This window comes from Moschus berezovskii, chromosome 2 (genome assembly GCF_049115385.1).
Source record: "Moschus berezovskii isolate FMDL1 chromosome 2, NW_MosBer_1.0, whole genome shotgun sequence".
In the NCBI taxonomy this organism is placed as follows: Eukaryota; Metazoa; Chordata; class Mammalia; order Artiodactyla; family Moschidae; genus Moschus; species Moschus berezovskii.
Genome location: NC_142461.1, coordinates 109,867,072 through 109,884,169, shown reverse-complemented (window position 1 = coordinate 109,884,169; position 17,098 = coordinate 109,867,072). Strand labels below are relative to the sequence as shown.

General features: G+C 38.1%; 1 protein-coding gene across 3 annotated transcripts in view; it reads right to left on the bottom strand.

Annotated features, from left to right (window-relative positions):
* Positions 1-10,308: 10,308 nt before the first annotated feature.
* Positions 10,309-17,098, bottom strand: part of XIRP2 (xin actin binding repeat containing 2) — a 74,830-nt gene continuing 68,040 nt past the window's right edge. For all 3 annotated transcript variants that reach the window (XM_055396958.2, XM_055396960.2, XM_055396959.2), the window contains 2 exons: positions 15,338-15,471; positions 10,309-10,446 (listed from right to left, as the gene is read on the bottom strand). In XM_055396958.2, coding sequence (XP_055252933.2) covers positions 15,377-15,471 — 95 coding nt within the window. In that variant the 3' untranslated portion in view covers positions 10,309-10,446; positions 15,338-15,376. The remainder of the gene's footprint in view (positions 10,447-15,337; positions 15,472-17,098) is intronic.

Below are 17,098 nucleotides of genomic sequence, written 5' to 3'. Positions count from 1 at the left end.
ATTGAGTGCAGCACTTTCACAGCATCATCTTTCAAGATTTGAAATAGCTCAACTGGAATTCCATCACCTCCACTAGCTTTTTTCGTAGTGATGCTTTCTAAGGCCCACTTGACTTCACATTACAAGATGTCTGGCTCTAGGTCAGTGATCACGTTATCATGACTATCTTGGTCATCAAGATCTTTTTTGTACAGTTCTTCTGTGTATTCTTGCCACCTATTCTTAATATCTTCTGCTTCTGTTAGGTCCATACCATTTCTGTCCTTTATCGAGCCCATCTTTGCATGAAATGTTCCCTTGGAATCTCTAATTTTCTTGAAGAGATCTCTTGTTTTTCCTATTCTGTGTTTTCCTCTATTTCTTTGCATTGATCACTGAGGAAGGCTTTCTTACCTCTCCTTGCTATTCTTTGGAACTCTGCATTCAGATGCTTATATCTTTCCCTTTCTCCTTTGCTTTTCACTTCTCTTCTTTTCACAGCTATTTGTAAGGCCTCCTCAGACAGCCATTTTGCTTTTTTGCATTTCTTTTCCATGGGGATGGTCTTGCTCCCTGTCTCCTGTACAATGTCACGAACCTCCGTCCAGAGTTCATCAAGCACTCTATCAATCACATCTAGTCCCTTAAATCTATTTCTCACTTCCACTGTATAATCATAAGGGATTTGGTTTGTCTAATGGTTTTCCCTACTTTCTTCAATTTAAGTCTGAATTTGGCAATAAGGTGTTCTTGATCTGAGCCACAGTCAGCTCCTGGTCTTGTTTTTGCTAACTGTATAGAGCTTCTCCATCTTTGGTTGCAAAGAATATAATCAATCTGATTTCGGTGTTGACCATCTGGTGATGTCCATGTGTAGAGTCTTCTCTTGTGTTGTTGGAAGAGGGTGTTTGCTATGACCAGTGCGTTCTCTTGACAAAACTCTATTAGCCTTTGCCCTGTTTCATTCCATGCTCCAAGGCCAAATTTGCCTGTTACTCCAGGTGTTTCTTGGCTTCCTACTTTTGCATTCCAGTCCCCTATGATGAAAAGGACATCTTTTTTGGGTGTTAGTTCTAAAAAGTCTTGTAGGTCTTCATAGAACCATTCAACTTCGGCTTCTTCAGCATTACTGGTTGGGGCAAAGGCCTGGATTACTGTAATATTGAATGGTTTGCCTTGGAAATGAACAGAAATCATTCTGTCATTTTTAAGACTGCATCCAAGTATTGCATTTCGGACTCTTTTGTTGACCATGATGGCTACTCCATTTCTTCTAAAGGATTTCTGCCCACAGTAGTAGATATAATGGTCATCTGCGTTAAATTCACCCATTCCAGTCCATTTAAATTCACTGATTCCTAGAATGTCAGGAAGCAACAGTCAGAACTGGACATGGAACAACAGACTGGTTCCAAATAGGAAAAGGAGTACGTCAAGGTTGTATATTGTCACCTTGCTTATTTAACTTATATGCAGAGTACATCATGAGGAATGCTGGGCTGGAAGAAGCACAAGCTGGAATCAAGATTGATGGGAGAAATATCAATAACCTCAGATATGCAGATGACACTACCCTTATGGCAGAAAGTGAAGAGGAACTCAAAAGCCTCTTGATGAAAGTGGAAGAGGAGAGTGAAAAGGTTGGCTTGAAGCTCAACATTCAGAAAACAAACATCATGGCATCTGGTCCCATCACTTCATGGGAAATAGATGGAGAAACAGTGGAAACAGTGTCAGACTTTATTTTTTGGGCTCCAAAATCTCTTCGGATGCTGATTGCAACCATGAAATTAAAAGATGCTTACTCCTTGGAAGGAAAGTTATGACCAACCTTGATAGTATATTAAAAAGCAGAAACATTACTTTGCCAACAAAGGTCCGCCTAGTCAAGGCTATGGTTTTTCCCGTGGTCATGTATGGATGTTAGAGTTGGACTGTGAAGAAAGCTGAGTGCCGAAGAATTGATGCTTTTGAACTGTGGTGTTGGAGAAGACTCTTGAGAGTCCCTTGTACTGCAAGGAGATCCAACCAGTCCATTCTAAAGGAGATCAATCCTGGGTGTTCACTGGAAGGACTGATGCTGAAGCTGAAAGTCCGATACTTTGGCCACCTCATGTTACGAGTTGACTCACTGGAAAAGAGTCTGATGCTGGGAGGGATTGGGGGCAGGAGGAGAAGGGGACGACAGAGAATGAGATGGCTGGATGGCATCATTGACTCGATGGACATGAGTTTGAGTGAACTCTGGGAGTTGGTGATGGACAGAGAGGCCTGGCATGCTGTGATTCATGAGATCGCAAAGAGTCGGACACGACTGAGTGACTGAACTGAACTGAAATGAACTGAAAATCTTTTTAATTTCAGTAATTGTGTTTTTTGTCTCTGTGTGTTTATTCTTTAATTATTCTAGGTATTTGCTAATTGATTTCTGCATTCTCCCCATTTTGTTTTCAAGGTTTTTGATCATCTTTACTATTGTTATTCTGAATTATTTTCAGGTAGTTTATCTCTTTCTTCTTCATATTTGAACTTCTTTATTTCTAGTGTGTCCCTTCATTAATCTAGTATTTCTCTGCCTTTCCACTATTTTTTAAAAAACTTACTGTGTTTGAGGTCTCCTTTTCCCAGGGTTTAAGGTTGAATTCTTTCTTCCTTTTGGTTTCTGCCCTCCTAAGTTTGGTTCAGTGGTTTGTGTAAGTTTTGTATAGGGTGGGATTAGTGCTGAGTTTTTGTTTGTTTGTTTGTTTTTCCGCTGATGGGAAAGACTGAGTGAGGTGGCAATCCTGTCTCTGATGATTGGGTTTGTATTTTTGTTTTGCTGTTTAGATGAGGGGTCCTGCGTAGAGTACTACTGGTCATTGGATGATGATGAGTCTTGTATTCAAATGGGTTCCTTTGCTTGTGTTCTCACTATTTGATACTTCCTAGGATTAGTTCTCTGGTAATCTAGGGTTTGGAGTCAGTGCTTCCAGTCCAAAGGCTCAGGGCTTATCTCTGGTAAAGAACAAAGATTTCACAAGTGGTTTTTTTATGGCATTGCTGCTGCTAAGTCACTTCAGTCGTGTCCGACTCTGTGTGACCCCATGGACTGCAGGCCAGCAGGCTCCTCCATCCATGGGATTTTCCAGGCAAGAGTACTGGAGTGGCTTGCCATTGCCTTCTTTGTTTTGTGGCATTAAGTGAGATTAAAACAAATATCCAAAAATTAGTAACCAAAGATGAACTCCAGAACAATGGCAGTTACAAAATCAGGAAATAATAATTAAAATAATGGAATATACACATATACATACACATCCATGAGCAAAGTCAGAACAGTCCAACAAAAATAAAATACAGTAGATTGGCCTCTTGAATAAAAGAAATCAGAAATTATATTTACCAGTTAAGAATAAAACTAACTAAAGCACAAACTGGAAAACAAAGCTAATGCAAGGTGCCAAGTGGGGAATAAAGCAATGAAAACAAAACTAACAAATATGTTGAGAGGACAGGAAAGAAAGAAAAGAAAGAAAGAATAGATATGCAAAGTTAAATAGAGGTAGATGAAGAAGATTTATATACATTAAAGATTAACTACAAGGGGAAAAGAAAAGGAAAACAAAGGAATAAATGTAGAAAAAATATAATAGGTTTTAAAAAATTAAAAATTAAAATTATAAAAAAGAGAAAAGAAGAAAAAAAAAAAAAACAGAAGAAGAAATAAAAAAAGGGAAAAAAAGAAAACTTCACACAACTGCCAAAGCCCAGTGCAGCGGCAGAAGTTTATAACAACAATAAAGTGTGACTGAATATACACATATACCTATTCACCGATAAGGAAAATTAAAACAGTCCAACTAAAATAAAGTATAATAGATTGACCTGGCAAACAAAGGAAACCAAAAACTATATCTACCAAAACAAAACTAACTAAAGCACAAACTGGAAAGCAAAACTAAAGCAAGGTGCCAATTGGGGAATAAAGCAATGAAAATAAAATTAACAAATATGTTGAGAGGAAAGGAAAGAAAGATAGAATAGATATGCAAAGTTAAATAGAGGTAGATGAAGAGGATTTATATACATTAAAGATTAACTGCAAGGGAAAAATAACAGTAGGAAAAGCAAAAAATGAATAAATGTAGAGAAAATAATAATAGGTTAAAAATTAAAGTTAGAAAAAGAGAAAAGAACAATTAAAAAAAAAGGAAAACTCTACAGAACTGCAGAAGCTCAATGCAGAGGTAGAGGTTTATAAAAACAATAACAAATGTGATTGAGGGAAAAAAAAGTTCAAAAGCTTAATTAGATTTCATAGTGCCAATAAAATCAACTACTACAATGGGAGGGGGGAGGAAAAAATAAAAAAATTGAAAAGAATCTACAGAACAAGTCAAAACATAAGAAAAATAGTTTTTCTTGAGTCACTGCTTCAGATTCCTTTCCCTCGCTGAGAGTCACAGTCCACCTCAACTCCCTAGGATGCCCTCAAACACTGTGTTGATCTCTGGACGCATTGTGGGGGCAGCTCAGATTCTAATCTGGTTTGACTCCCCCGTGTTCTTGCCTCCAATGTCCACAGCTATCAGAACCAGTGCATTTTCTTTTTTGGGGAGCTCTCAATGACCTTTTTTATATTCTGTAGATACAGAGTCTGCCTAGTTGATCGTGTGGATTTAATCTGCAGCTTGTACAGCCAGTGAGAAGGGTTTGTGTCTTCTTCCTTAGCTACACTGCCCCTGGGTTTCAACTGTGGTTTTATTTCCACCTCTGCATGTGGTTCGTCCACTGAGGTTTGTTCCTGAGGCTGCCCTGGAGGATTTGGGTTTGCCCCTGTGAGGGCCAGTTGTGGAGTTGGTGCAGCTGCTTGGGTCTCAGAGGTTCTGGCAGCCTCAAGTACTCAGGGGAGTTAATGGCTAGGGAAGCAGGAAATATAGTGCTTTAGAAGGGTATGGGAACCAGTATTGGCCAATATGCTCCAGTATTCTTGCCTGGAGAACCCCATCCCTGACAGAGAAGCCTGGCAGGCCACAGTCTACAGGGTCACAAAGAGTCAAACACTACCGACTGGGTGTGTAGATGCAAGACTTTTGCTTGCCTGTGGCAGCTCTGCCCCAGTGAGAGTTGAGTGTGAAGATGGCACAGCTGCTTGGCTTGTGGGGACCCTGGCTGCGCCACGTGTGCAGGGCCACAGACTGCCTCTGCCACAGGAGTTATGGCCCTATCAGATTTTCAAGCCTCCTGTAGCTGGCGATCAGAAGGTCTCTTTGGCCAGTCTTTCTCCATATCTCTGCCCATCCAGGCACTTAGAGGGCTCCCTTGCCTGGAGTCCTTCTCTGTTGTTCAGCATGTCAGGCACATAGAGAACCCCCACCCCCCACCCCAGGCTGGGGTCCTACCCTGTAAATCCGCACATCAGGCACTTAAAGGGGCACCCTGGGTGGGGTCCTACTCTGTAGTTCAGTGTGTCAGGTGTTTGATGGGCCAGCCTCTCTATTGTTCAGCTGCTGATGCTGGCGTGTGGGGAGAGAGAGGCTAGGCTTAGACGGTGGCTTCACCGTCTATGCATGACTCAGCAGTACTGCCTTAGTTCCATGGCTGCCAGACTTTCCTCCACAGGCATTTCCCACCAAAGTCTCCTCCCTCACATCCCACTGATCTGTCTCTCTGCAGTCAATAGCAGCCCTCACCCTGGGATTGCTCCACAGTCCCTAAACTCCAGCTCCCAGCTGCTGTGCCTTCCAGGGGACCTGTGTCCCTGTCTGGGGTATGTATGGCTGCGGCAAGGACTAACTGATTCTCATTCCATTTAGGCTGCCACAGATCAGCTGTTTCACTTTGGGCCTTAAATGTTTCTCCTCTGACTCAGACAGTTTCCCCGATGTGGTTGTATTCCTGTTTCAGTTCCTCCACCGGCTGAAGGCAGGTCCAGTCCTACTAGCACTCCTGTGTTTCACCTAGTTCCTTTGTCCTACCGAGTTTTGCGTGGCTCTATATATACTTTTACACTGGTCAGGTACTCCTGTCTGCTCCCAGCTGGTGTTCTGCATGCACTTCAGTGTCTGAAGGTGATTTCCTGATTTATCCATGGAGAGAGATATACTCCACGTCCACCTACTCCTCTGCCATCTTGTTCTCTCCCCGAATATATCTGAATTAAAAAAAAAATCTTACATGTTACCCAAGCAAGGTGAGGCAGTCAATAATTATTTCTGATAAAGAAGGTTTTAAAGCAACACGTTGTTGATTGAATGAAGGTTAAATAAAAGAACAATTCATATTTTTCTATTGTCTTCCCTGATATCTACCTTAGCTAATTTTAATCCCAAGTTTTAACGTAACTGACAGCTATGTGGACTGGGATACCAAAATTAAATGAGCAGAATCCCAAGGTAGAAATTTTGTAAAGCAAACCACTTTTGTAGAAGTTCAACTGACATTAAGAAACTAAATCTCAAGATATTGCCGTGATCATTTATAAATTATTTTTTCTCTATGGAAACTTCTGTGTAATCTTGCCATATATTATCTCACAAGATGTAATTAAAGGTTATGTGTGCCACAACTAGAATCCCAGATGCCACAACTAAAGATGCTGCATGGTGCAACAAAGATGGAAGATCCCACGTGTCACAATTAAGACCCAGTGCAGCCAAATGAATAATGTGCGCATGCTCAGTGGCTCAGTCACGTCCAACTCTTTGTGACCGCATGGACTGTAGCTCACCAGGTTCCTCTGTCCATGGGATCTCTCAGGCAAGAATACTGGAGTGGGTTGTCATTTCCTTCTCTAGTGGATCTTCTCGACTCAGGAATTAAACTTGTGTCTCCTGTATTGCCAGGCAGACTTTTACCACTGAGCTAACTGGAAGCCAATAAATAAATAATAAAGATTCAAAGAGTAGATCAAAAGTGGAATGATTCAATTTAAACAATGATTTTGCTATTGTAGTACCTCAGTTAAATGTTTTCTTTGCAGATTTTCACAGTACTCCATCAAACTGGGTAAATATATTCCCACAAAATGTATATGTTGAAAACGTATCCCCAGCATGACTATATATGGAGGTAGGGTTTGTATTAGAGGTGATTAAGGTTAAATGAAGTTACTGGAGTGGGACCCTAATCCAATAGGCCTAATATCTTTATAGGAAGAGGAAGAGACATCAGCAGTACACCTGCATAGAGAAGAGGCCATGTGAGGACGCAGTGAGAGGGCAGCTGTCTGCAAGTGAAGGAGAGAGGCCTTAGGAGAAATCAATCCTGCAGACACCTTGATCTTAAATATCCAGCCTTCAGAATTGTGTGAAAGTAAATTTCTGTTGTCTAAGCCATCTAGTATGTGGTACTTTATATGGCAACCCTGGCAAATGAGTGATGTCTTAGAAACCTGTTGAGAACATGCTAACAAGAGAGAATTATGATAATTTCTAAAAAGAATGAGTTTTCAACATTACATTTTGGTTTTATACTTGATAGAAAGGCAATGGTTTGTGCTCATGTAGAGAAATATAGGATAAGGCCTATTTCACATATGTACATTTTACGTCAACATGCCTTTTCATATTCTTGACAACAAAGGACGTTTGCCATCAAAGGTCAGTCTAGTCAAAGCTATGGTTTTTCCAGCAATTGTGTATGTATGTGAGAGTTGGACTATAAAGAAAGCTGAGTGCCAAAGAATTGATGCTTTTGAACTGTGGTGTTGACTCTTGGGAGTCCCTTGGACTGCAAGGAGATCCAACCAGTCCATCCTAAAGGCAATCAGTCCTGAATATTCATTGGAAGGACTGAAGCTGAAACTCCAATACTTTGGCCACCTAATATGAAAGATTGAAGGCAGGAGGAGAAGGGGATAACAGAGGATAAGATGGTTGGAATGTGTCACATTCGATGGACATGAGTTTGAGTAAACTCCTAGAGTTAGTGATGGACAGGGAAGCCTGGTGTGCTGCAGTCCATGGGGTCTCAAAGAGTCGTACATGACTGATCGACTGAACTGAAATCAACATGTAGTGGCTCATTTATATTCACATTATTTTTCTTCTCAGAATTATCACATGTATTTGAGAAAAGGAAAATTCAGAAGTGAAATTTTCGAAAGACAGTGTTTTGTAACAAAAAATTAATATCCATTAAATAGGGTAAGAAAAAAATCTGACAAAATATAGTGATATTATTTATATGTTCACCAATTGCATATATAGTAAGCATTAAAAATGTGTGCCATAATTTTTTAAAGTAACTTCTAAAACTTTTTGAGTTCAGTTGATTTCTGAGTATGGACTTCACATTATTTTGATGAAAAGTGATATTTTTTCATTAAATGTTTATAGGCATGTTCCATGATAGTTTAACATAGGTAAATAAACAACCATAATAGTTCTTGTATCTTTATAAAAAGAGCAAAAAAGAGAAAGAATATTTTATATTTTCTAATAATACTGTGGCTCTGGCTTAGTATTTAATTTTTTCAGGAGTGTGTGTTTGTGTATTAAATACTTGCCGCAAGACAGATATTTCCTAAATCATGAAAACATACATGCTGAATGAAAATATACATTGAGAAAAGAGACAAAAGTGTTTTGGTTTGCACCCCAGGTGATTCAATTTTATTTCAGCAGAAATTATAGAGAAAGTGTAAGAATTGGTGATAAATATCAGAGTACAGAATGTCATCATGATGTTATCTGGCATGTTGAAAAAACAGCAATACACTTAAATACCATTTGACAAGAAAACATTCAAGAATATTTCATCTCTTGATTCCATTCAGACTAAAAGTAGATTCAAACCGATTATGAAAAATATCATCTAGTGTAATACAAGGAATTATCATATCCATTGTGGATCCAATGGATATGTTATATCCATTGTGATAGACATGAGATTTCTGAATGTTTACAAGTTCAACAAAAGGTTATCAAAACCCCCAAAGTGTTCTTCCAGAACATTGATATTTCTCAGTGCCTGAGTGTGGACTGCAAGTGGCCAGAGACATTCTATTCAGTGTCACTGTAGTGTCTATTCCTTTTAATTTGCTCCTCCACTGTGAGTTGTTCAGACTGGACTTCCACTCTGGGAAATGGAGGCTTGGCTGTAAATTCACAGCTCGGAGCATCAAAATCTGTGTCTCTGTTGACGTGTGCTGCTCCTATTGTTTGCCCATTCCAATGTTTGATGTCCTTCCTCAATTCTCTTAAATACAAACATGGCATATTTTTAATATGATCTACAGAATCTGTTAAATTATGCTTAAAAATGTTCTCATTCCTTTTAGAAAAAGCAGCAATTTTCACAGTGTTTGAAAAGAAGATATGTAGGTTTTTATTATTTGAGTGGTTTCTTTTGGTATTTAAAATATTTGTCTCAGAAGAGGGCATGGAACTTTTCCTGTCATTGAGGCCTGACCTGGGGACAGACTGCACAGGACTGCCAGCAGTAGCACCGTCAGTCTGTTTATCTAGAGTCATAGCCAGCACGTTTCTTGAGTAAGTCTTTTCAGATTCAAATATACCAAGTAACTCCGAGAGTTTAGAAGCATTTTCTAAGTTTTCAATTTGATACTCATTTGCAGTATAGTATGCTTCGCTTGACAGTGGCAATAGACTAGGAAATTCTAAAATAGATGTCTTCTGCCTGCAATTATTCAGATATGACGCTGCTACATAATTGTTATTATTATTCTTATTCAAATTCTCTTTATGATTTTCTGGTACCACCTCATCATCAGTGTTAGTAACCTGTAAAACTTCTGCACCATCAGGTTCATTAGCTTTTCCATTTTTCTCCTTCTCAGCACTCTGCACAACCGCATTATTGTTGTCATTGAGATCCATTTCACTTTTCCTCTTTGTCTCTTCAGCCTCAATCACCTCATCTTGTACATCCTCATTTCCTTCCTTCTGCTCTTTTCTTGCTTCATGTGCTTCCATTTCTTTGATTCCTGTAGTGTCTTCTTTCTGACACATGTGGATGGACTGCAGGCATGGCTGCAGGAAAGAAATGTTATCTCGTTCTTGGCTTTTATTTTCCACAGTTTTCAGGTGTTCTATCAGTGATCCACTTTTAAATTCAGCAGATGCAGGGGTTGTCATTTCCGGTGGCCATTTAGGTTTACTCATTTTGAGCTCTTCCTCAAGGGGGAAGGTTTTCTTAGGTATCTCCCTAGAAGGAGGCCAAATGATTTTTAATTTCCCTCTCTGTCCACATTTTTTCAAATCATCCCTTTGCCCTTCACTGTTACCAGCGTCTAAATGTTTATTAAGTTCTCCAAGCATGAGGGTGTTTTCCACATTGTTTTTACACATATTTGGTTCTTCATTAGGAGTAAAGTCAACTGAGCTGCTTTGATTTTTGCAGTTCCATCGATCTTTATGCTGTTTGTGTCCAAAACCTTCATCATAATTTCCTTTTGATTTGAAAAGTTGTTTAAAGTGAGGTTTACAATATATTTGTCCATGAAGTGAGGCATAATTTCCCAAACTGTCAAAAAGAAAAAACACTTTTTAACATTTTATATATACACTGCAAATTCATACAGCGTTAGAGAATTGATTGTTTTGAGCAATGAATCAGAGGTTGAGTACAATTAACTTACTGGCAATAGGAGCGTGCCTATTAATTGAACATTCCTATTAGATAATATTCACCACTAATGCCCTCTATAATACTTGTCTCGCAGTAGCCAGAATTTCAAGCTGCATGTCAGGCACTGTACGATAGGTGATACAGTGTAATGCATATGTAGTTATAGATGATGTCAAATGGTAGGACTAAATTTTTGCTAACTCAGAGGATTGTGAGGGGCTGCAGTTTTCAACAAATCCTGAATAGCATACAAAAATTAACTATTTGAACTTCCTAGTTAACTGGACTTTGAATGAATGAATTGGAAATCTTGTCTATGCAATTTTTTATCTTGTCTCTTTGGAAACATTAACAAATAGAAATGCCTGTTAAAATTAACATCAAATTTAGTCAGAGGCAGCAGCATCATTTTTTAATATTTCTGAATCGCTACATAAAAATGGAGAGAAAAACTAAAAACCCAAGGATAAAATTACAACGAAACTAAGTGACAAGGTATCCTCATTAACCTCAAAATAGAAGGAGGTAAGGACAAACCAACATCAGCTACAAGACTAGCACAATAGTCGCATGTGTATGGATGACCACAGAGGGAGAAAGGAAGGTGTCTGATGGACCTGAAAATATGAGACGACAAAATAGTCAATATTTCCTGGAAAGTATCACATGCCAATCGGAGAGCAGCAGCTCAGATTGGGAGAGGTTTTGGCATTTCAATAGCCAGTGAGAGTGCAAAAGCCCTATGACAGGAAAGTCTGAAGAGGCTGGAGAAATTAAACTCAAAACTGACCCACTAGGATCCTTTAGATGCTTCACTGTGAAAAACAAACGTGGGAGTGGAATAAAAAGTGAGGTGAACAATGATGACAGAAATCAAAGGTCCCAGTCAACATGAGGGAGAGAATCCAAGACAGGAAATCCCAGGAATCAAGGCACCATAGTTTTTTGAACAGTATAAGAAAATTAGAAAAGGTAACCCTGTGAAGTTGGGAAAACCATCCTGAATTTTGGTTCCTTCCAATATTTGGGTAAACTAACTCCATATAAAAATAAGCAACAACAAAGTCTCAAGTCCAAATGGCATATAAACTTATTACAAGAAGTGAAAGAATAAGGAGCATTATCATTGTAGGCAACGAAAACATGGCAAAAAAACATGTTCTTGAAACATCAAACTTTTAACCTACTATTTCAAAATGAGCTAAAAGACATTAAGAAAGTGGTAAAAGACCCAAAAGAACAGCATGAATTGTAATCAGAAAAAGTAATAAAGAAGGAGTCTGGTATCAAGAAGAAAACAGAAATAAAAGGAAAAAGTCAAACACGTCAGCAATAAAAACCAAACTAAAAGAAAAACAAGAGCAAATCAATAGGAAACATCTTAAGAAAAACACAGCTTTCCTGGTGGCTTGGATGGCAAATAATCTGCCTTCAATGTGGGAGACCTGGTTTCAGTCCTTGGGTTGGGAAGATCCCTTGGAGAAGGGAATGGCAACCCACTCCAGTATTCTTGCCTGGAGAACTCCATGGACAGAGGAGCCAGGTGGGCTACAGCTCATGGGGTCGCAAGAGTTGGACACGACTGAGCACCTAACACTTTCACTAAAGAAAAATAGGAAAATTAAAAGATAAAAATTAATAATCATAAATGAAAAATATATAATAGGAGTTCCTGAATAAGAAAATAAAATTATGAAACAAGTTAAATACTAAAAAGCTATAATTTAAAGAGCATTTCCCAATATAAAAAAGAATGAAATTACATACTGAAAGATTACAAATTGCTATCAGTGTGTAAGAACTAAAGGAATAAACTTTCCATGAGCCTTTTCTAAGGAATCTACTTGAAAATAAGCTTGAGCAACCATAATGGCTAAGGAAATGTCAACATAAGGATTGTGGGTTAGATTAAATACATTGTTATATAAAAACTGAGATGAAATGAGGGCACACAGGGAGGTACTATAACATGTAACAGCTACATATGATGACACCAAAGACTCAGTACAACTATTTTAAAAAATGGGGTGTGAGTGATCAGTGGAGCAAATACAATTTTTAATGCTTTGATAATCAAACTAGTGGTGCTGATAGTTTTGTTTTTCTAAAACTGTTGTTCAAATGAATATGGGATAGTCTAACTCTGTTATCTCCTTTGTCTTTGAGAACCAGAAGCCCTGAAGTAGAAGATAGAGCTGTAACAGAGAAGAGGCTAAACAAAAGCCATGAAATTCTGAATTCAATTTGGAAACAACATTATGAATTCCTATTTTTTTCTGTATATATAAATATTTACTAGATCTTGCTGAAACTCCAATACTTTGGCCACCTCATGCAAAGAGTTGACTCATTGGAAAAGACCCTGATGCTGGGAGGGATTGGGGGCAGGAGGAGAAGGGGATGACAGAGGATGAGATGGCTGGATGGGATCACCAACTCAATGGACGTGAGTTTGGGTAAACTCCGGGAGCCGATGATGGACACGGAGGCCTGGTGTGCTGCGATTCATGGGGTCGCAAAGAGTCGGACACGACTGAGCGACCGAACTGAACTGAACACTAAAAAGCTTAGAAACAGTGATCAACTCAGTAGAAAGAGCATCAAGATTATAGTCTTGAAATATTTTACGTTTCTCACCAGAAGAAACCACGGCTTAGAGAAATGACTGATTCTGCATCTGGGCCAGTATATGTATAAGATGAGCATGGGACATCTAGTCCTATCAGATAAAGAGGAAGGGGTTCTGTCACAGGGACTCAGGAGACAACTTGAAGGAGCTTCCACTGGCCAGGTATAGAATAACTGGAGTTTCAGTAATGATGATAATTGTTTGTGTAAACATGTGTAAACCTGTGAATTTATAGACATTAAAATATCTTAAAAGTAGTTATCTCTAGGAGATAAGAAACTATTATATTAAATTGTTAAATAAAAAATTGGTACACTGACAGAACTGATGAATAAAGGAAAAGAATTATGGACTTATTCTGCCTTTTTAAAAATTAACTGTATCACCGTGTAACCAAATACCAAACACAGGGAAGCATCTTCTGTGAAAGTATTCTAATAATAAAAAATAAAGAACAAAATTTGAGTATCAGCATTTTGCAGACATCATTGAATGGATATAGGTATTACAAGCTTCAATATCTGCTATGTCACAAAATGAGAGAAAAGCTGACATAATGTGTTATGTATACTCTTGTATACTTAAAACTCTTTTAATATTCCCTATGTTCTTCCAAAAGGAATCAAATCTTATTTAAAATGAGAATTAATCTAGAACCTGGATTCAACTGACAGTTTTTGAAAATACAGAGGATAAAGGAGCATATAAACTGCAGTATGAGTGTGTAATCAGCAATTCCAGACTGTGTAAAACTCCACAGGTCAAATGTCCTGGGTCTTTCACAAGTAAACAATAAGAAATGAAAGGAATGGATGGAAAGTCTATAGATTATTAAAAAAAAAGACCTGAAAGACTTGAGAGAGTTTTTTAAAAAAGGAAAAAACCAGAGTACAGAATTTAAGAAAGCACATTTGGGTATATAAAACTATAAAATGCAAGGAAACAATTACTATAAAGGATGATATTTACTCACAGGCAAGAGACTGGTTATGTTTGCATAGGGCAAAGGGAGGAAGGAGCTTCTGGAATGGCTAACAATGCTGTATTTCTTGATCTTGATAGTGTTTATGAACTGTTCACTTTATAATTTAGTGAGCCACATATTTGCTTTGCTTGGTTTCCTGTATCTGTGGGTGTTATATGTGCTGTTCTGTGTTTAATTGCTCAGTTGTGTCTAATTCTTTCTGACCCCAAGAACTGTAGCTTACTAGGTTACCCTACTCCACGGGGATTCCCCAGGCAAGAATAGTGGAGTGGGTTGCCATGCCCTCCTACAGGGTATCGAACCCAGGTCTCCCGCATTGCAGATATTTACCATCTGACCCAGCAGGGAAGCCTGGGTTTTATATAATGCTTTTAAAAAATAGCAGTCATTGAATATATATTTTTGAGTCCTTATTGTATATTTGGGTTTACTTGGTATTGACAAGACAACCATTAACACATTTCCTACAGCCAGGGACAATTACACTAGACTGTGTTAGAATGGGGCGAGCACAGGAGATGCCGTGATCCACATACAGGGGTAAAAGCAGGTCACTTCAAAGACATAAAGTCTCAGTCGAGGTCTGAGAAATGATCTGGGGATGAGGCATGGGAAAACTCTTCCAAGGAGCAGCAACAACATTTGGAATCAGCTACATGTGAGAGAAAAAATAACTTTGAGGAACTGAAATTCAGTCTTCATGAAAAGCAACGTGGAACAGGAGGAAGGGGTGTTGGGAGATGAGAAGGGAGAGGATATTGAATTGCTTTTTAATTCATATTTATATGTTAATTTTGGGAATAGAGGAAGCCATTATATGTTTGAAACTGGGAAGTGATCCCAGATTTGCATTTTTAGAAAGATCATTCTTCTTACGCAATGGAGCATGGCATTGGGAAAGGTTGGTGGTGGTGAGAGTTATTTCTCTTATCTATGTGATCATCATGCTTGGACCAAAGGGCCCCTTCTGAATTTTATTAAGAAAGCAAAACGTCAAAAGGAAAAAGGTAACAGCCATTCTGAGCAACACAGAAAATGACCACATTTCCATTTGCTGTTTTAACTGATGGCAACAGGATTTGGAAAAACTGACGTCTTTGTAGAGCCATGATGTTATAAGTATACTGCAGGCTCTTTGAATATTTGTGCCCCAGGCCACAAAACAGTTTTACCTCAGTTTACTGTTGCAGTGGTGGCAGCGGAAGCAGGATTTATGAAAGCTCCGCCCGTCTGCTACCAGGCGCTCCACTGGGTAAACCGTCTTTTGACAAAGTATACATATTTCCTTGTCTTGGAGTTGCAGTTTCTAAAAATAAAAATGTATAAGAGCTTATGTAATACTGTTTTCAGTCACACTGTAAAAACAAAACAAACAGCAACAGCGTATTAACTGGCCATGCAGTTAGTGTAGAAGCTCTAACACTACTGGTCTCAAAGTTTCTTCTCTGGACGCAGGCATCTACCATTAGGCTTAAGGTTCTGGTACAATCACCCTTATTCTGGTTTCTGTACTATTTATACATGGTACAAGTTAATTTTTATTATTTTAGGACATAAACATGAGTAAAATGTGTTCACTAACTTTAATACACTGAAAAGGATATATAGGAAAATCGGCCATGAGGAGACCTCCTGAGACCACTTATCATTCTAAATGACTGAACTTTCCATATATAAAAGTTTATACCTAACTTGGTCTAAAGTTTTAGCCTTTAAAGTATTCTGTAGAGATTTTTCTAAAATATATCCATATATATTTTTTCAGCTGATATTTTATTCGTTTAGGTATTTTCTTGATGACTTAGTGTTGACTCTGTGACACCAATTCTTAACAATAAGACGAGACTCCTAAATACTGAACTATTCAGGGCCATTTGTCCTCAGTCTTAAATAGCTTAAGATTTCAGGGCTTTGGGATTCTTATCTCTGCCTCTTATGATTTCCCTACCTCTACCAAAGTCATGTGTGAATGCCAGTTCCTATGAGTAATAGTAGTTATATTACCAAGCTGTTTGCATAGTTATATTACCAGTGTTTGCATAGTGGTTCAAAACTGACACAACTTTTGCCAGAGTATTGTTTTGATTCTCACAACTATTCTGGAAGAATAGGATTTTGTAGTAGTTTTATATATGAGCATATATGTGCACTGTTCTTTATATAAATAAATATTATATACACACACTTTAATGTTTTGATGCTCAATTTGGGCTACTAAGAAATCTCCTTTGTTTATTTTGTTCTAATAGGAGACACACTTCGATACTTAACACCAGTTTCCTTGTATTTTTTATGTCTTTAGTTAACAGAAACTCAGCATTTGAAATTAGACAGCTTTGCTTAATTATGCCAGAAACCAGTACATTAAGAAATCATATTAACCTGATAAAGTAGACACATATGTTGCAAATATGATAAGGGCAGAATTATTAGCTTCAGCAGTTTTTATTTTTAGGCTTGCTATTTCTTTCAATCTATCTAAAATAATGGGCTACATTAATTATGTCAAATCTTTTTATTGTGAAGCCTCATTAATTGTAAAAAGGAAGAAAATATAAAGAAACGAGCTGTTCTCTGATGTTAAAAAATCTGTACTAAGTTCATGTGTTTTAAATCTCTTCTTCCTATATTTTAAAATTATTGTCCATGTTTATCTGTGAATGAGGCCAATTGAGCTATAATTTTGGGTTTAAGAAAGGAAAAGAAAATCAGCTATGGGGGAAAAAATAGCAGTGGCATTAGAGAGCCAATTCCACCCAACTCAGCAACAATAATTAAACATACAAAAGAACTAACTCCATACCTACACTTTTGTCAGAGATCCCAATCAATGAAAATCCTTAAGGCACATATGCAGAGTGTAAATTGTTTCTTGGGATTATTACCAGGTTGTATTGAATGCAATCTCAAACACCACTTAAGTCTGGCAGTTA